Source organism: Pseudorasbora parva, chromosome 4 (assembly GCF_024679245.1).
Source record: "Pseudorasbora parva isolate DD20220531a chromosome 4, ASM2467924v1, whole genome shotgun sequence".
In the NCBI taxonomy this organism is placed as follows: Eukaryota; Metazoa; Chordata; class Actinopteri; order Cypriniformes; family Gobionidae; genus Pseudorasbora; species Pseudorasbora parva.
This window is the reverse complement of record NC_090175.1, coordinates 38,071,270-38,092,504: the sequence shown is the minus strand read 5'-3', so window position 1 is coordinate 38,092,504 and position 21,235 is coordinate 38,071,270. Positions and strand designations below refer to the sequence as shown.

Here is a 21,235-nt window from a genome sequence, read left to right as displayed (position 1 = left end):
ATTTGTTTGTAACACTTTACAATATGGTTTGATTAGTTAACATTACATTAGTTAATGTATTAGACTAATAACTAACATAAACTAACCATGATGATGATCAATACATTTGTTATTGTATTTATTCATCTTTGTGGACCCACTTTATATTAGGTGGGCTTAACTACTATGCACTAACATCTTAATTAATCATTTGATACAATGTACTTATTGTGTACATACATGTTTTTAAATTGTACTTACATTTTAAAATTACCTGCATGTAATTACGTCTGTAATTAATTTCTGTAGTTACATTTGTAATTACACAGTTGGGACTTCCCTTACACCTAAGCCTACCCTTAAACTTACCCACACCACCACACCTGTCCCTAACTCTACCCGTATCCCACCTCAATATCAGCAAAAGTGCTTTGCAATACAATTTGTATAAAGTAAGTATATTGTACTTATTTTCTGATGTAAGAACATAGCACTTAAGGCCACCTAATATAAAGTGGGGCCATCTTTGTTAATCTTAGTTAATAAAAATACAGCTGTTCATTGTTTGTATGTTACTTTACAGTGCACATTAACTATGTAAACAAATAGAGAGCAAAACACTGCTTGTGTTATAAGACGAGGAATGTGTGCGCGAGGCTTTCTCGCGCCCTCTCGCATATCTCTCTCAGCGCAGCAGTTATTCTATTCTACATTACTCGCCAAACACATAAGGCTTTGGCGGCAAAAAAAAAAAAAAAGGCAAAACGGGTCTTCTTGAATCGCTCGATTCGCTCAGTGATGTGCCAGCTTCAGCAAACCTGCCATCTACCGTTCTGGCAGTGGTAATGTGGGTTTGGAATGGAATGATTCATAGCATTTTTATAATTGTAACAAGTAACTATGCAGCACATTAAAAAAAAATTTATCAGAGTAAAAGTATTAAACTCATCGAAAATATATACTGAAGTAAAAGTGGAAGTAGGAGAAAAAAATAATACTCTAGAAAAGTACAGATACCGCCTTTTAGTACTAAAGTACAGTAGTGAAGTAGTTCTACTTCGTTATTATACATCTCTGCCTGTCATAAGTGTTTTTTGTGATATACCAATCTCCTGTGCTCTTTGATTAGTAAAAAATGTTTTGGCCTCAGCCTAATTTGCCATATCAGCCCAGACATTTTGCCTGGTTTCTACTAAATGAAAATATAAGACAATTCTGCAGTTTGAATTAATGCATGGCCACTGACATATAAAACATGTATGAAAGGTTTATTGTACCTACGTTTAAATGTCAGGGCTCAACACTAAGGATTTTTCTAGTGGCCAAGTCAGACCAGTCAGACCAGTTCAAATTTTCACTTGCCCCACCATTAAAAAAAGTTATTAAAAATAATACCAGCCATAGTTTTTCTATGGCCATTAAAACATTTTGACCAATGTAAAATTAATAAATAGGGTTATGACCCCAATAACTACTAGCCTATTTTATATAAAATTCAAATATTGTTAAAGACAAGTAGTCAGTAATAAAATAAATAAACTAATTACAAGGAATAGCACAAATAAATATAATAGAACAAACGTACAAATACAACTGAAATCGATTGTAATCAAATGTAAAATAACCCTGCAGTCTTTAATGTATACATTACATATAGACTATTCCTTAAAGTTATTAATGTTATTCAGTCAAGAGCAGTGAGTGATGTCTTTGTCTTTTTTGTTTGATTAACATTAAAAACACAGAGCAGCAGGTATTAGACTACTGTCACTAAGAATGCACAGATCCAATATACTTAAATGTTTTATTTCTCTACAGTTTACATTCAATTAAGACAACAGACTGTTTACAATAACTGCCAATACTGGCATTTTGTAGTAATTTTGTGTGAATCTGTCCATTTAAACGATCAAGGCCATCGGGCAGTCCTTATTTTCAAGCCCTAAATGTTGATAAGCCTATTCATTTCGCCATCTTACCGATACAGGTTTAAAATTTTGGATTGTAACCCTCAAGTTGAAGACAATTGCAATTGCAAAAGTGCAATTGTACAGCATGTAATGGTACATCATGATTTTGTTTTTTATGGATAATGGGAATAAAAATGTATTTCTCACCCTTCTTTCGAAATATAGAATGGAGGAATCGGTCTGCTTGGCACTGGAGTTTATTAGAGGTGGACAGGCCCTGAGGTGGGGGGGTTTCAGCAGGGGGTGGCGACCCGGGCACGGCCACAGCAGGATGGTCCTATTTCAAAATCCCATGCAATATTTAGTTAAGACTAGAGCTACTGACATGTGTCACATACATCCCTACATGTTAATTATAGTCTCACAGGCTTGACAATTATATACTGTAACAATTATAATTACACTATATGTGCTTATGACTTGTTTAACCATTAATTATAAGACTGCATTAAAGAAACCCGAAACAACAGCTGCTAAAACACTGGCATTTGTATAGAACAAATAGTTCTAAGCAAGCCTTTTCTTGCCAGCTTATACCCCAAAATAAACATATTTTTTAGCTTTTAAGGGTTGACTTACATTGAGTTTCTCTAGCTGCAGGTTGCAAAAGGAGCAGTTTGCATCCGTGGACCAATCATCCACAGCCTCTGGTTCACACTCTGAGGGAGAATCAGATGAATCATTGTCAATAAATATGTTTTTACTAGGGCCGGGACTTTTGTTTTAAAAAACGAAAGAATGGAAGCGTCGTCAAGAGCATGGTTGTGAGCAAGCTATACAATAAGGAATTTGCATATCACCGCAGCACATCGAGCCTCAAATATCACAAATATGCTTTTGCTAAACTTAAATGGCAAACATTGCGCTGGTCTGCTGGACTGAAATAAATAAACAATATTTTGTTGATTAAGCTTATGTATTCAGTCATTATTCAATGGTATACTAAAAATACATGTGAAAAATTACTTCTCATTGTTCTCAGGTCAAATATTTATATGCAATTAAAATGTGATTAATTTCGATTAATTAATTACAAAGCCTCTAATTAATTAGATTAATTTCTTTAATCGAGTCCCGGCCCTAGTTTTTACCCATCTATTTTTATGCACATTTTGGGATATTGATTTTTTTTTTTAAATGTGCGTTAATTATAAAAAAAATAAAAATAAATAAAAAAACCTTTTGCACTCAATTGTATCTGTTAAGATGACGTGCACAAACTATGATAGAAACATTTACAGAAATCCTTTGATGCGCAACAAAAATTGATTCATTTTCGATAATTTAATTTAAAAATATTTGCACTGGTTGATTAAGTAAGAATTAGAGTAGTTTCAAGGTACATTTAGCTCATTGGCAAAGCATGCAGCAGACTGTGGAAAAATTAAGCGCACGCTGTAGTTATTTATTAAGGCATTTACTCTCTAATTGCTTTTGTGGTACTTTGATGTCATACACCAGTTAATCTGCACAGCACTTCATGTGCTTCATGTTGAACACACCTCATTTCTTCAAGCCATGCAATGAATTGGGATGGCTAGCCAACTTCAAAACATAATTAACCACGGGTCCAAAAACACCTTTTTTGACTCACAAGAACTTCTAGTGTAAATGCAGCAGGGCTCTAGACTGTGACTAAAACGGTCGCATTTACGACCAAAGATATTAAATTGCGAGTGATATTTCTGCTGAGATCACCATTGGCGACCATATAAATGAACATGTTATAATTAAAAATTGCTTGTCTTTTTACTAGCATGTTCTGTGATGAGTTGCTAATCACATCCTTTGTTGTGTTGATGTACCAAAATGAGACGACAAAAAAATTGAGTGCCAAAATTTCCGCTAAGGGTATCGATATCAAGTGCACTCATTCAATCCCACTATGCACCGCAATAACGAATGTACAACGGATGTACGCTCAACGCTAGCGAATACCCATAATGCACTGTGGGAGTTGCCGCCAAATGTATTCCCGCATCTGACCACAAGATGCCGTGGCTGAATCCATTCAAACCACTAATCCAGTCATAATTGTAATATGTCATTAGCTGGACTGTCGAGCTTGTGTACTATCGAGTTGTTCATGAGAACGGTTTGTGTTTTTGTGATCACTATAACTCTAATCTTGTCATAATTGTAATATGTCATTAGTTGGACTGTCATGCCTGTGTACTATCGAGTTGTCATGAGAACGGTTTGTGTTTTTGTGATGGATATTCACGGTTTTATTCAATATTCGACCTGGATTAGTCACACACAGGTTCTGTCATAGTCGTTGCCTGGGTTACGTATGTGTGGGGCGGAGATATCAAAATAGGGCCGAGACACTTTTTGGGGGTAGAGGTGTTTGTTTTGGTGATTTGAAATATCAACAACGGTTACCTGATAGCACTTACCCACCTAAAAGGTTTATATATTGTTTCCATGACAGAATTCAAGATACATATTTTCATCTTACTACTGGAGCTGCCAGTTTGCTAAGTTTAAAATAATTATTAAACAGCAAGCAGAAACTATGCAAAACAGCAGCAACTTTTCACATGCAATGTCTGAATTTACTCACTCATTTTCATTCACTCCTTCGAGTGAACTATATTATTGGACTAATGTAGAGAATAGTGAATGAGGGTATGGGGGTGAATTAGAACAGAGCCCCAGTTTCCATTAGTTGAACTTTAAAGTGACTTAAACACTGAAAACACTGAGAAAACACTGCGTCATGATCACGATGCGATCAAATCTCAGAAGTCCTTTAGCTTTAGCCAAGCAGCATGTCATGTCACTCCATTATCAGTCTTATGTTATGTTTGGGCTTATTCAAGACCACATCTTCCAAATAAAGATGTGTGATCTAATATGTTTTACTAATGTTTCACATAGTTTCAACAAAAACATGCGTAGGTGGTGCTTTTTCATACAAATATTTTTTATAGTTTGTTCTCCAACAAAGAAATATGTTCGTTGTATTCTGCTAATTGAGACCTTTCATCGATATATGAAAAGTCTATCTGTTATGTTCAATGATTTTAAGATGACATTTCACATGTAAAGCAATTATTTTATTATTCAAACTATGAGAATAGAGCACTTCTAATATATCAGCAAATTTAAAAGAATTGTCAAGAGATGGTCATATTCCTTATATTCAGTGTAAAGAAAAGCTTCAAAGCTTTAACTTATTTTGTTAATACACCTATTTTGTTTTAGTTAAAGGGGTACTTCAGCACTGGGAAGATGAATCTGTATTTAAACTGGGTCATTAATGTAGTAGAAATGTGAAATTATTTTTTAATTTGGTGCTTTCTAGACTGAGAAAAAACAGAAAATGTATTTTTGTCTCATGGGGATGAAAGACTACAATTCCCAGAATGCTTCGCTGCCCTACGAGGCCACTCCCAAAGCCACCTACTAGATTACTGGATCACTTTCACTTTCCCACCACGACCACGTTCATTTTCATAAAATCAATTCAGTTAGAGAACAGACACTACAATTAAAAACTGAACGCCTGTTCAATATAATGTGATTAAGCCGCTAAAGGAGTGTCACAGCATAAACACAGCAGGAGTCAGATTACATTGACAGTCATGGATGAGCTGCGCTTTGGATTCAAAAGGTTAAATATTACATTTAAAAAATAATTGATTATGGGAATTGATGTAAATTGATATCCCTAGTTTATTGCATTTTGTCTGTGCACTTGGAGGCACAAATCATGTATGATGGAAGAAAAGAGCCACAATTTACCATTTTAAATAACACATTTTGCACCAACTTCCCAGGAAGTTATGATTTTATTCTTTTGAACACATGGGATGCTAATATATGCAATAATATTGCAAATATTCGTAATATTTATAATTATTTTATGCAATATTCCAATTTTGGGCACAAATTAAATTTGCAAATTTGGATGGAAACAGTGAATCAGGTATAAAGCTGAAGAGAGAAAGAAAGAATTTAAGATTTGATTTTAAACTCACCATCAAATATATTGAGATCTTGAAGCAGCCTTGGTCCATATATTCCCTCCAGTATACTTTCAAACCCTGTAAACAAACACAATACAATGTTATCTGCATGAAATCCCAAAGAGTAAAAAGTGCTCTAGAAAAACACATCATAAACCTACACAGAAATGTCACAACCACTGTCTGTCTTTAAAGGGGTACTTCAGCGCTGGGAAGATGAATCTGTAGAAATGGCCTCACAGGGCAGCGAAGCATTCTGGGAATTGTAGTCTTTCATCCCCGTGAGACAAAAATACATTTTCTGTCTTTTCTCAGTCTAGTAAGCACCAAATTCAAAATAATTTCACATTTCACATCACGTAGAGTGCATTACGGGCGCCAATATTCCGTTTAAAACCGGAATAGTCCTGGGATAAAATTGTGCTCACTTAAAGGATGGATACCCTCGGTCACATCAGGGCGATAAGACATTGAACATTTTAAATTTAAAACAGCTTATTATGTAGGCAGCCCAATGCTTTCACTTGATGCATACTTTTGTTTTTGTGATTAAAATACATAAAATATTACCAAAACATCTGTCGTTATGTAGCCGTGACAACAAAACGCGTGCATGCGCGCCTGTGTTAAGAGCGCTAGTTGCTCCGTGTGCGCCGTGCGCCAACCTTGCCTTGCGCTTCTGAAAGTCTGAGAAGCCACTCGTGTTGCTACCATAGCATAATAAATATATATATATATATATATATATATATAAATATTACATAATATACTTTATTATGTATATCTATGGCTTCTACTATCATGTCTATCCGGTTGTTAAGGCTGACGTCACGCGGCAGCGCTTCCGGGTCCAAGCGCTCTATCTTATACAACAAGAAAAACTACAAACGGTGCTTATATACACACACAACGTGATGTAATACTACAAAAAAAGTTCTCCATACCAAAATCCCAGATGACCAGACAGTGATTCATCTTTTATAAATCGTTAAATATCAATGTGTGTAACGCTGTGACCATAGAGAATGTTGTATAGACTGCAAGTATTTAAAATGTTTAACTTTTTTAAATGTTTGATGTTTAATATGAAAACATAGAGCTCATAAACGGGTGTCAATGGCATTCTCAAGTAAAACGAGTTGAGGCTTGGACCCAGAAACGGCGTTCCTTACGTCACGACTTGAGCGGATGGCTACTACTCTCCGGTGCCGCCATCTTTGTTTTGGGTCTGACAAATCGACGTGCATATTTTGCGTCTACGTATTTTTTGCGTCGACGTCATCGATGACTTTGACACGTTGTCCCAGCCCTACTATTCATACATCACTATTCCACCACATAATGTTTATTTGAAGTTTCAGAAATTAAAATAGATATTTAAATTAATTACTAGCCTATATTAAAAAAACATGTATAGTTTGTTAAAATATTCCATACACTGATATGGAAGCTTGCAATAATAATGCTTTCAATTATAATTTAAATAAATGTTTTATTCACATCAGATACACATTTGCCCTCCTTTATCAATCTTGCGTAGAAATGGGCGTATATGTTGGCGTAAGATTATGCTTACACTCCTCTCACCGCCTGATTTATGAAGCATTGCGCACCTCCGCAGTCCAGGTGTACGCAATATTTGCCCTTGATAAATGCCGCGGCTGAAAACGATCATCATTAACATCATTAACACGTGAATAACACGTCCCTATATATTCAAGTCTCTTCCTCCCCCACGCGCTCATTTTACGCCATGGACACACGGAAGACGGCAAAGAAGCGCAACTTCTCCGACGTGGAGATCGAGACCATCACCAGGTGGAATAAAACAAAATTGTTTTATTTGCGAGTTTAAAAAGTGGGATTAAAGAGCCCACAAAAACAAAATATGGACCCAAATTACGAGTACTGTTAATAGTGTGGAGGTTGAGAACACACTCCAGCAGTTTAAATAGCTGTTTGGATGAGAAATTACCATCACAATGCATTTTTTTACAGCACGTGTTTTGAAACAATTTGCATTTAATTTCATAACACGGCACATGTATTGGGGTGTACAATAGTGATGATGTTGTGATGTGGAGTACCATTCATTTACATTAATAATTGCATGACAATTTGTAAGATTTTTCTTCTAATTATTATTATGATTATTATTATGATTTTTACTGTTAATGACGCTTGAAGTAGAATGTCGTTATTATTTATTTTATTATTATTTAAAAGAAGAAGAATGTAATTTTGTCACCTTCAGTCACCAAACCTGTAGGGGTTATTCCAGAAAGCAAGTTGTGTGACATAACCGGGTATGTTTAAGAGTAAGTTAGGAGATAACCTCAACTTTTGGTTCCAAAATAGGAGGTAACTTTCTGGGCATGCAAGTAGCCATGGCAACTCACTCTCTGAACATAACCTGCAGGTTATGTTCCAGGGTTAGTTTGCTTAAGATGCATTCAGATGTGTGTTATATAATCAATATAGTTATTAATATAACCAAATTTGTTTCAGATATATATTATATATATTAATTCTAAAGAAATAGAAAAAAAAAGTTTAAATGTTAATGCAATTCAAATATATGTATTATTTATTTTATTGTCATCTCACACATGGATCTGCATTGAATTCATCAAACAACATAATCCTGGTTTTCATTATAAAGAATAAAGATTACTTGTTAAAAGAAAACACTGAAAAAAGTATTGCATAACCACCAAATAGATGACAATATGCACTAAGGAGATTATGCAACTCGCCATTAAACAAAAGAAGAGGAAGTAGAATGGTGCACTTTTTCTTTGCGTCTGTTTCCATGGTGAAACATTGATTCGTTGCTCTGTTGAGAATGTTGTGTGTTAACTGGGAACACACTGAGTTGGCTGAACACTGATGTGTTTTCGGAACCAGCAATGAGTAGGCAATGTTTGAGTTAATCAACCTAGAGTTCAAGGTATAGGTACTGGTAAATTTACCTTGCTTTCTGGAATACCCTCCTGTTCATTTTCGCAGGACAAATTAAGATATTTTTGATAAAAAATCCGGGAGGTTTCCAAACAACCCATTAGGGGTGTAAGAAAATATCGATACACGTGAATATCGCAATATTATGTTTGGCGATACTGTATCGATTCTCAAAAATGCTGTATCGATATTTATATATTTACATCCAAGATTCGTGGCTTTGTGTTCGGTTGGTTAAACCACAGACTGTATAACACCCAACCGCTAGATGGCAGTGTTATCTCAGAACGTATAACTGACGCGGAGCCGGAGAAGCGCAAGGTAAGGGCGTGCATCACTAGTGTTTACATTAGCAAACCCAGCTCTCAAGATGATAGCATTATTCCGCTCCTGCAGTATACAGAGCTGAAGTGTGGACTCATTTTGGCTTCAGCTAAAAAGAAGCCACTAAGGAAATCGACAAGAAACATTTTGTTTGCAAAATAGGCCAAGTTATAATCTAATACTCGGTAAACACATTGAAACAGAGCTCGCTTAACATCCTGACGTCACCCGCGCTGGTGAGAAGTGTTTCGATAGAATGTACTGCACGTTTTCCTCTCAGTAACAAAATAAACATGCCAAAACTGACAGCGGTGGCAGGAGAACGAAAGATAATAGCGATGTGGATATGGATGCACCAGCTCTGCAGTTCAGTTCTTGAAATAGCACTTTATACAATAGACTGCTTTATAGAAAACAGCTTTAGGCCCCGATCACACAGAACGCGTTTTTCAGGTTCGAAAACGCGAGGCGCACTGCACTCCCTTTTTTGGTCGTGAAGTGCGCTTTAATGTTTCTAGGCAACCCCCGAATCACCTGTACTGTCAGTCAAATCAATGTAACGGTCAACACAATGGAAGGCCCGCCTCTTCATTCATTCGTTTGGACAACAGAACATAAGCGTGATGATGTTGCGCGCTTTTCTGCTCAGTTGATTTTTTCTCAACTTCACGCGCTCGCAGCGCTCCTTCAAAAACGCGAGGCGCAGCAAGCGCGCATAACGCTCTCTGCCAACCGAAATCCATTCAAAAAAGGCGCCTCTCGCTGCAAAAACGCGTTCTGTGTGATCGGGGCTACTGTGTTAAATATAAAACAAACAGTCATTCAGTCATGACATGGACTGCACTTTCTGTTGTTAAATAGCCACTGCTATACTGTGAACCTTTAAAACATATACACATAAAGAATCCTGCAGTAACTTTACATTTCCCTCAACTTAGATTGCACATTGCATATGATTAGTGATAAATTATAGGCTGTATTAATTATATAAAATACTTTGTCTCGTGTTTTAGGCTTATGGTTGTGTTCTTTATTCTTTTAAATTATAAAAAACAAAAACACACAAAAAAGAAATATCGCAATATATTGCCTCTCTTACAATACCGCAATACATTGCAATATATCGTATCGTAACCCATGTATCGTGATACGTATTGTATCGCCAGAGTCTTGGCAATACACAGCCCTAGGCACCAAAATCAGATTTGGTGGCCCTGGAGGAAAATCTATCAAAAATGAATATTGTTTCACATTAACAAGTGCAGTTACTAATACTATTAACATGTTTGTTTACTGTAAATTTGACACCAATGCACTGACCTTGAATTGATTTATGCAGATAAAATTGCAGAACTTTTAAATATTAAATGTAACATAGTTCTTCTGTGTCAGTCGTGGCTAGGAGAGTCGGTGGGGGGAGTGAATAACCAGTAATCTCGTCCACCCTTAATACCACGACTGAGTTGAGACTAGGGATGCACGATATTATCGGCACAACATCGGAATCGGCCGATAAACGCTTAAAATATAAAAATTTATATTTATACATGTAGTGGGGGGCGCTGTTGTTACAGTTATACAATGAAAAGTAGAATACACAAATAAATTAAAGTTACTTCTTGTTCTGAATAAACAAATCAGTAATGATGTCATAAATCACAAGCTAGACACTTGTAAATTAAATACTTTTATATACCGTGTATTAATCTGTAATAAAATTTTAGGAAATGGATGATGAAAAATAATCCAAGGAGCTCTACAATAGGTGTGCACAAATGCTAAATCCCAAAATACAATATTTAGGTTACAGCTTTTATTTATTATTGGTTAAATTTATTATTGTTATTTTCAGGGCTTTTAATATACTCTTATCATACAAAGAACTTTATTAACATTTATTTATCTTCAACAAGAATCCTTTTAGTAAGGAGACCTCAGAAATCTGAAACCAGAATGAAAAAAAAAGTTTTTGCTCAAAATGGTGTTGTTTCCAAACAAAGGTAACAAATAAACATATATCGGCATCAGTATCGGCATCGGTATCGGCATCGGCCAAACGGAGCTGAAAAATATCGGCATATCGGATATCGGCAAAAATCTAATATCGTGCATCCCTAGTTGAGACCCTTAACCAAGACACCGAACCCCCAACTGCTCCCTGGGGACCACAGCAAAATGGCTGCCCACTGCTCTGGGTGTGAGTTCACAGTGTGCGTGTGTTCACTTGGATGGGTTAAGTACAGAGCACAAATTTCAAGTATGGGTAATCATACTTGGCCACACCACTTCACTTTCTCTATAGTATCATAGTGAACTGACAGACAGCTTCAGTCACTATTTGAAAAAAAGTCTTTGTAACTTTTAGGGATGGGCATTTTCCCAAAATATTGTATTCGAATATTTGGGCTCATAAAAATCGAATATTCGAATATTCGTTTATTTAAATTAGGTATTTTGAGAAAATGAGAAATGTTTCTTTCTTTTTTTCTCTAAACATGTCGTCACCATTTCTGAACAAGCTTATGATTAGGCAATGTACACAACACGCTTACGTTATATCTTAAGGTTTTTAAAACATTAAACAGTGTGTAAAAAAATGCCTAAAGAACAAAAGCATTATAAGCTCAAGAAGCACGAGCGCAGAGCGCGTCAGTTAGCGTGACGTACAAACACACACACACACACACACACACACACACACACACAAACGTCAATAGGCTATAGCCTACCGACCTGTGTGTGTGTGTGTTTGATATGGCTGATGTGTTTACTTTGTATTGTTTCACATTTTCATGTAGAGAGAAACTATAATATTATTGGATTATGATATTATTCTCGGGTGAGAAAATGCGCCACTAGCGTTGCGGAGACAAAGATAACGGTTAAGTGAAGTTTGAGTGAAGAACTTTGTGTTTTCTGTTCATAAACCCTCAAAGAACTTTAAAGGAAGCATTTGTCTCGAGATCATTTTGCTATCATAAGTTATCTCACTCTCACTCGGGGTAGCTGTAACAGATGAGCTTACCTGAGCAGTGATCGCTCATTCCACTGGTGTTTGGATTTCATGTGATTCTCGTTTGTGGTGGTGATATTATTATAACTCAGTTTCAGTAATTGATTTCATCAAAAGTAACTCCATTTTGTAACAGCATTTTCAATTTTCATCGAAGTAACGTTAATTCCAAACATTGCGAGGCAGACGACGGCATTGTGATCAAATGCACTTAACTTATAAACCTGCTCCACAACGCCACCCAGTGGATTGAGATATAACTGCGAGATTTAGAGGGATTTCTCATGGATGCACTGTGTAGCCAGTTGCTTGTGACTTTTTATTTTATGTCATCCTACTTTTATTATTTTATTTTACCTTACCTTATTTGTGTTGAAAGAAATATTTTTGTAAATGTTTTAACTTCATCACAACTTAATGTTACCCTTTCATTGTTATTTATGTTTAATTTTCAATGGTTCCAGTCGGGAGTTCCTACCAGTTGTTGTAGGTGGGGCCTTAATTAGTGGCGCACCTTAGGATGCCGCTTCCTCTTTAAGCGTTCGCGCTCGGCTCAGACGGGGAAGTGCGGAGTGAGACAGTAGGCCTTCCAGTGTGTGTGTTTTCTAATTTTGCTCCAACCTAGTTTTTCTTTCAAAGTAAATAAATGTACATCCTTCATCTCATCCATGTTTGGCTGTCCTTCTGTCCTGAGGGTACCACTTGATATCTGCTACAACTGCATTTATTGCCAGCCAATTAACAAAATAAAATTCGAATAGTATTTTTAGTTTTCGAATGTTAATTACATATCGAATATTCGACTATTCGAATATTCGTGCACACCCCTAGTAACTTTCCTTCTTTTTGCCCCATATATTACGCCGCATTCACACGGGGCGTGACGTGTTGCCAAACTGAATTGTGGGTTCCGTTGTGTCGCGTCGCGTCGCTTCACTCGTGTTGCAAGCGGCAGAAGTTGAAGATTTCCAACTTTAAGAGCCAGCGCAGGCGTCATCGAATCAGATCGCCGTATGCAAATATCCTAGAGCAGACACTAGCCAATTGCATTCATTACTGCTCAAACTGTGAACCATCCAGACGCAGCCCCCGGACCATTACATGATATTCTTTCCGCTGTCGGCGCTTTTCAGGATTGAATGTTCCCAACAGCTTCGAGCACCACGTCGCCTGAGCCTGTGAAGTGCACTGACAACAACTACACGGGCAATCGCATTCGCACATACAACCAAATCGGAATCCATTTCTTGTGTTGCATTTTTGTGTTGTGTTTAGGAGTGCACTGATCCGATATTATGATCAGATATCGTCCGCGATACTACCAATTTAATAAAGCACATCCATAAACACCATGCTAAGGAGCATGCTGAATTCCTGCAGCTCAGCAACGCGAAAGAAGTGGACAATACAGCGCAGCAGCAAACTTTGCCAGATGCATTTCAACGACGCGAAAGGTTTCCGATGGAAAGCATCTGCAATTACACAGAAAGTTGTAGAATTCCTTCTTTTAGATGCTCAAACAATGTCAGTTGTTGAAGATGAGGGCTTCCGGCGCCCACTGGAAGACTTAGAGCCGAGGTATTCTCCTCCATCACGCAAGTATTTTTCAGAGACCGCACTGCCAGAACTGTACAAAAAAGTTTGCGAACACATCTCGAAAGAGATTAAAGATGTAAAAGCTATAAGCTTTAATACAGATATATGAAGCTCTGCTCTGAGTCCAATGTCGCGTTTAAGTTTAACAGTCCACTGGTTGGACACGAGCTGTACACCACACAGTGCAATGCTTCAAGCTAAAAACTTTCATGGTTCACAGACCAGCGATACCATTTCGGCTGCAATTAAGGATATACTTGACAACTGGCACATTCCTTTGAATAAATTGGCATACTCCGAGACAATGCAAGCAACATGAAAAAGGCCAGGGACAACATGGGGATGCGGAGCTTACGCTGCTTTGCTCACAGCTTGCAGCTTGTAGTCAATGAGGGACTACTGTCACAACGGAGTGTGAGCAATGCCATTGCAATCGGTAGACAAATTGTAGGGCATTTTAAAAATTCTCCACTTGCGAATTCAAGGCTACAATATATTTAGCTCCAGATGCCAATGCAACCTAAACGCTTGTAACAAGATGTCAAAACAAGGTGGAATTCCACGTACTTGATGATACAGAGTCTTCTGGAACAGAAGCGAGTCCTCTGTGCTTACATTGCTGACCATGACCTGCCCAGTACACCGCAGTGACCGCTAACCAGTGGGCTTTGCTAGAAAAAAACAAGCATTGTTCTAGCACCATTTGAACAGCTAACAAGGAAAGTAAGCTCATCGACTGCCTCCATCGCCGACTTCATTCCAGCTGTCACCATCCTCAAACGCATCCTTGCTAAAGGCAGCGATGCAGATACTGGCATCAAAACAATGAAAAAAATCCTGCTTCAAGCTGTCAACAAACAGAAGATGTTTGGATGTTTGGATTTGCAAATCTTGTGGAAGATGAACCCCTATGCACTTGCCACCCTGCTGGACTGCTGGATATAAAGACAGGTAAGATTGTGTAACCTAACAAATTACATTAGGTCTATAGTATAGATTTTTTACTCTCCACAATAATACTTATACTGTATTTGATGAGATGCCGTGCTGTAAATTTAAATTTAGAATATAAATTACATAGGCTTACATTCTTTAAATAATTTAACAAAGTTAAATATATATATATATTAACTAAATGTAAATGCAAAAACTAAACTAAAACTAGCAAAACCATTTATAAAACTAACAAAAACATTTAATTAAACTAAACTGGAATTTTTAGCAAAATTGAAAAAATAAAAAATAATTAAAAAAAGCAAAACTATAATAACCTTGGATTAGGCAGAAGTGTGGGTGTGACACTAGCTGTGTCCCAGAGTGAAGGGTGCGCACTTCGAAGGCCAGGTCAGGCCACGCCTTCAAAGTGCACAAAGGGTGAACCAAGGGACAGGGATGCCAGGTCTGAATAACAAAACCCCTCCAATTGCTATTCAAAAGTATCGGAATCACGGCCAGAATGGGCCAAATTATCCCAAAATGCGGGGCGTGGGCGGTAGAAATATTGCTTAAGTAAAGACAACATAACCTGTGTACTATAGGCTACAATCACCCCAATGCAACAGTAGCCTAAATGCAACACCATTCCAGACTTGACAACAATAAACCAAGCGTCGTTAATGGCCTAGCTGCAGGTTGTGACAACTGACATTCGTGAGGAGCTTTTAAAAAGAGAAATGGAGCATATTAACATATATATATATATATATTTATTTTTTTATTTTTTTAAGAACTCTTTATTGGATTAGGACATGCTTCAAAGCCTGCGACGATGGGAGACCAGACCATAAGCATGTAAATCTGTAGCCGGTTAAATATTGTCAAATTGCAAATATTAGTTAACAGTTTATTTCTTATGTTAAATGTAACTGTTACAATATATTTTAAACATTTATATGTACGTCCAAGTCTTTTTTTTAAGTAGGCCTACTTATTTTTATTCAACACATCTCAGATGCATCTACTTTTTATGACATGATGCCAGCCGTCGACCGATTCAGCCCCGCAAAGCTGCGGACTAGTGTTGCACGATACACCGGTACTAGAAAAGTATTGTAATACCCTGCTATTACAAACGGTACAATATGGACTATTATTAGTACTGGTACTTTAAGGAGGACAACGCCTATATGAGCTGTATAATTTGCGTGGATGTACGTGACAGCAGGTGTCAGGACTCTGTCACCTGTCAGGACAGGTGTGTGCAGAGCTCTGCTTCAGCCATTCAATAAACATTAGAAGCAGAAGAGTTAAATATATACGCGCAACGCATGACAAAGAAAGCAACAGAAATATGCGCGCATTAGAGGAAAAAGCGTGGCGCGGGACGTGCTCGCGCTGCCGGACTCTGACCTGAAGCGTGCGCACACGCCTTTCAGACAACAAACATGCGATCGCTATTCAGTTCTTTCGCGGATTATTTGGGTTTGAATGGTCAAAAATATGTAAAAATGCGTGGTCTGGCGAGTATTCAGGTAAACACAGTCGGATAGCCTATGTCTTTAGTGAGCGTGTACAGCTGAGGTAATTAGATCAGTGCAGATCTTAAGCCAGACCTAATATTCTGTGATTAATGTTAAGCAAACAATGAAAAATAGAAAACCACCACATGCTTGGCTAAATAACTAAAATATATTTATTAAGAATCAGTGTTAATTATAGAGTGTAGACTAAGTAAGCAGTTTTATATTTGATTTTTTTATTTATTTCTTGACTTGCTGCTACTGTGAAATAGATCTAATGTAGCTGAAAAATAAAGAACTGTTTGTCATATTATTCGTAATTTGCATTTTTTGCTTATTTTTAAAAGCAGATACAATTAAAAATCTATATTATAATTACAAGATTACATTTTTAAAAATATTAAATTACCCGAATCATAAAATAACTAAGATTTCGGTCATCCCAAACTGTTCAGAAGTGAAAGGTTAGTGAATGATAACATGATTGATAATGTGATCTCTGTAAAGATGTTCACACTGGTATGTAGTTATTATAGCAATAAAAGGAGGGAATGGTCAAAAACCAGGGCAGGAAATTTAAAAATTGGCCAAGTGAATTTTTAGTTTAAAAAAAATAAAACAATGAATAATAAGTTCTGTTGTCATATTAATCATATTATCTGTTTTTTGTTTGTTTTTTTACCGTGGTATCGATTTAGTATTGGTATCGAGGTATTTTTGCCTGGTATCGTATCGAAGTCATAATTTTGGTATCGTGACAACACTACTGCTTACAGTGGAAATATGCACTCATCCCAGAAGATGATGTCCCGCTCAGGCCTCTATTGTGCATTATTCCCTATCCCGGTCCAGCTCCAGCTTCTCCCGCTCAGTGCAATGAAAGTGTAGAAAAGTGTTTTCTTCTGGGTTAGCTGATAATTTAAATTTCTGTTGTTTCTGATGTTAAACTTAAGTTATATTATTGGTCTATAAATAGGCTAGCTGTAAAAAGCCTATATGAGGTAGGCTAATGTAGGCCTGTAGACCAATTTATTTTAATTTACACATTTTAAATTACATGACAAGAAAATGGTAAATGGTAAATGGTAAATGGACTGCATTTATATAGCGCTTTTATCCAAAGCGCTTTACATTTTTGCCTCACATTCACCCATTCATACACCGACGGCGATGTCAGCCATGTAAGGCGCCATCCAGCTCGTCGGGAGCAGCTGGGGTTAGGTGTCTTGCTCATGGACACCTCGACACTTGGTCAAGTGGAACCGGGGATTGAACCACCAACCTTCTGGTTTGTAGACAACCTACATGAACCACTGAGCCACTGCCGCCCCATATATGTTAAATATATGTATAAACATATATAAAGTGTTTAATGTAGCTACAAATTATAACATTACAAAAATAAACAATGTAGGCTATAGAACAACTACTTCAGTTAATTTAGCCTATGTTTGAAGTTAACGAAAACGAACAATAGACAGCAGTATCTTTGTTTAATTTACAAATAACTTGCATAAAAAATAATAATAAACTAATAATATAGCCTAGCCGTTTAAATTGTTCTGTGTCGGCCACGCATTCAGCCTTTGGAGGATCGATCTTTCGGTGACCGTCGACAGTGAGCAACATTCATTCATATAAAAAAAAACTTTATTTTAGCATCCAAGTCAGCAGTTTTTGTTTATTTGCATTTTTCATATAATTTTGAGTGACAGATGTCACATTTGATTTATCCTATTTTTCTGTGATATTTTTTTTTAGCTACGGTGTTGACAGTAGCCTAGGATGATAAAGTAGCAATAAATGATTGCACGGACAATTCCTATCCCCATTGTTTCTCTTTCTGTAAGGGAAATTTAAAAGATAGATTCTGGAAACAAAATCTAAATTTAGCTGGATCAGTCGGGTCGGGAATAAAATAATTTATAGTGTGTGAGCACGGAGTTAATTTTACACGCGAGTGGAATGGCGCGGTGCGGAATAGCGGGAGCGGGACGAAAATACAGCCCCGCACAGATTTAATTTTGAAGGCTATTTAAAGAAAGTGTATGAAAAAAAAAGAAAGAAACAGCAAAAAGGGTGATAATGGACTGATTCCTCTTCTTGAGAGAATGGTTGAAAAATAAATAGCATTTATGCAACAAAAAATTGGGAAATTAAAGTTTATCTTGGTTGCTCAGGGCAGGGAACTGGGAACTGTACGAATGCACTAAACGTTTTATTTACTTCAAGCGCTTGCGCTGTTGTGTTCAATAGTATCCAGGCTACACTTGTACCGACCGCTATACCGTCTTTAGCTGGGAAATCTGACCGAGTGCCGCGGGAATGCGGACCACCAGTATGCTATGAATTCTGGGATAAGGAAGGCTGCGAAGTTTTGGGAAGGTTCCATCTGCTGTACCCTTCCTTTGCCTAAAAACCGAAGGGCGCATTTTGAAGTCACTCATGAATTGCGGCAGCCTTCGTCGCACCGCTGTGATGCAATCGCACTTCAAATGTGGTCTTCAGAGGTGCAGCTTTCACTTTGGGACAGCCTTCATAGTGCCGCTGTGACGTAATCGCACTTCAAATGCGGCCTTCAGAGGGTGCAGCCTTCACATCGAGACAGCCTTCGTAGTGCCAGTATGACGTAATCGCACTTCAAATGCAGCCTTCAGAGGGTGCAGCCTTCACATTGGGGCAGCCTTCGTAGTGCCAGTGTGACGTAATCGCACTTCAAATGCAGCCTTTGAAGTGCACGTACTTCACTTTGGGACACAGCTTCTGATATTGCGGCTAATCTTCGCGCTCACTACGGAACAGACTCGAGACCCAAGATGTCAGCGCCCTTTTTGAACACTGGCGGCTTTACTTTCGTCAACAGATGAGAGTGAAAGTGCAGAATGCAGAAGCGCTGCTCTGTTTACACTATGTGAACAAAAGAGACTGACATGGAAGAGAAGAAATTGTTGAAAATTATCTTAATTTGTGTTCCAAAGATGAACAACAAATCTTAGAACGACATGAGGGTGAGTAATGAATGACAGGAATTTCCTTTTTAGTGATCAAGTCCACTCTACTGTATATAAAAAAGCAATTTTAAATGTGCATATTTTAATAACCACAGTTAATATAGTTAATAAATTTTTTTGCAACCCTTTTACAACAGATTAGAATATATTTGCTTGAAAAACGACAGCAAATGTATTTGATGACAAATCATTATTGCATATTATGAATAATATTAGTTTCATAAAATGTGTATTTCCTTATGTGTACATTATCAAATAAATTGTTTCACATAAGCCGGAGGTTTAGTGATCCGTTTATGCAGCAGTCATTTAAACGTGTGGATTTACGCTGACCACCGTAATCTCGGCCAGACATTTGTCAACACTAGTTTTACCACATTTTAAAAGAGTAAAGTGGGCATCTATTTAACTAAGCACTTTCAAAATATCAAAAGCATAGCGAACGTTCAATATTTCACTAAAGACAAACATTCTCTCGTGGCTTCTTAAAATTGTAGTAACGTTACTTTTAGATATTTCGTCAACAATCATGGGGCAATTGGGGAAATTACCATATAATTCACGGGAGAGAGATATACAAAAGTCGGACCGTATTTATAATTTATTAATAGAATACAGTTACACAGTAATTTGTACATCGGTATTCGGTACAGAAAAGGGTCAGTGAGTGCAAAGCTAACTCGGTTATCCAGGAATCAAGAAGTAGGGACAAAGAAAATGGAGCCGGTGTTGACCGTCCGTTTTATCTGTTAGCTAATAGCTACAAATGCTACCCAGAGCTAGCGTAGACAACGACTCTGCGCTAATGATATTTTTGAACTTGACACAATCTCGCTTAGCAACTCCGCAGCTAACAGCGGGCTGGGGGAGGGAGCTCAGCGAGACCCAAGCAAGAAAGAAAGCGAGCGCGACACTGAACGAATTGGGTGTCCAAGAGTAATACGTCCGCTTATGGAACCACACAAATATGGCTTTACCGAGCACGGGGTGTTTAGATCTTACCGACACAGTGGATGAGTTTATGTCGCCACGAGTCGAGTTCCCGCCGGAATCCTTTTCTTTCGACCGTGCATTTGGAGCTCCGGCACTGGGTCGCCATTCTGTCCATCCACCTTCCCCCCGGCTCTGAGAGTGTGACGTCACCAAACGTCATCCATATATCACGTTTCCGATTGATTGACACGTGTCAAAACAGGACATGGGGCGGGGCATAGCGATGTAAACATCCTTCCAGCAGCCGAGTATGTGACTATGTGCATTTATTCAATAAAATTGCTAGATAAAATATATGCTGCTGTTTGATATTTGAGGTATGAAATATTATCTTGGGGAACTACACTCTTGGTTTACTTACTACTTTGTCTTTTCTTAGTCATTTAGTGCTTTAAGGCTAAGATGGCATGTCCGCACCTGTCAATTAAACAACCCTTGTACCAGTTCTATTCTTACCTGTAACACCACACAGCTTTTTTTTAGACATTTACAATGAGTTCATAAACTATCAGCTTTTATGTTACAGATTGTAGGCTACTCTTTAATCATCAACCAGAAGCTGATTGTAATGTTAATTCACTTGGAGTTCCAAAATTGCCACATAAGCTTTACCAGTTAGGAGAATCAACTAGATATCTGTCAACTAAATTCACTCAAAGGTAAAAAAAGAAACTACATTTTTTTTCTTCATTTTATTGTGCTCTAGCATTTAATGGTGAATCAGGAATTATAAACATATGTCCTTTTGTCTGTATATTTCCATAATTTAGCATCAAACACAATTTCTGCCCTTCCCCCATTTCACTAAAGTGACACACACATGCACACACTAACGAGTGAAGTCCAACTGTCCAGAAAGAGGAAAGCACTCAGAGAGAACAGATGGAGTTAATGCCCAGCTGAGCATCTATGTCAGGCGCACACAAACACACACATTTTGCATGTTTTATGGGGA

The 21,235-nt window shown here is 37.5% G+C and overlaps 1 protein-coding gene across 5 annotated transcripts in view; it reads right to left on the bottom strand.

The window, feature by feature from the left end:
- lcorl (ligand dependent nuclear receptor corepressor-like) overlaps positions 1–20,528 on the bottom strand; it is a 53,660-nt gene extending 33,132 nt beyond the window's left edge. The window contains exons 1-4 of one of the 5 annotated variants that reach the window (XM_067441684.1): positions 20,290–20,528; positions 5,936–6,001; positions 2,529–2,608; positions 2,097–2,226 (exon numbers count right to left, since the gene is read on the bottom strand). In XM_067441684.1, coding sequence (XP_067297785.1) covers positions 2,097–2,226; positions 2,529–2,530 — 132 coding nt within the window. In that variant the 5' untranslated portion in view covers positions 2,531–2,608; positions 5,936–6,001; positions 20,290–20,528. The remainder of the gene's footprint in view (positions 1–2,096; positions 2,227–2,528; positions 2,609–5,935; positions 6,002–20,289) is intronic. The other 4 variants (XM_067441683.1, XM_067441681.1, XM_067441682.1 and 1 more) reach the window with 4 other exon arrangements.
- Between the last annotated feature and the right edge of the window lie 707 nt (positions 20,529–21,235).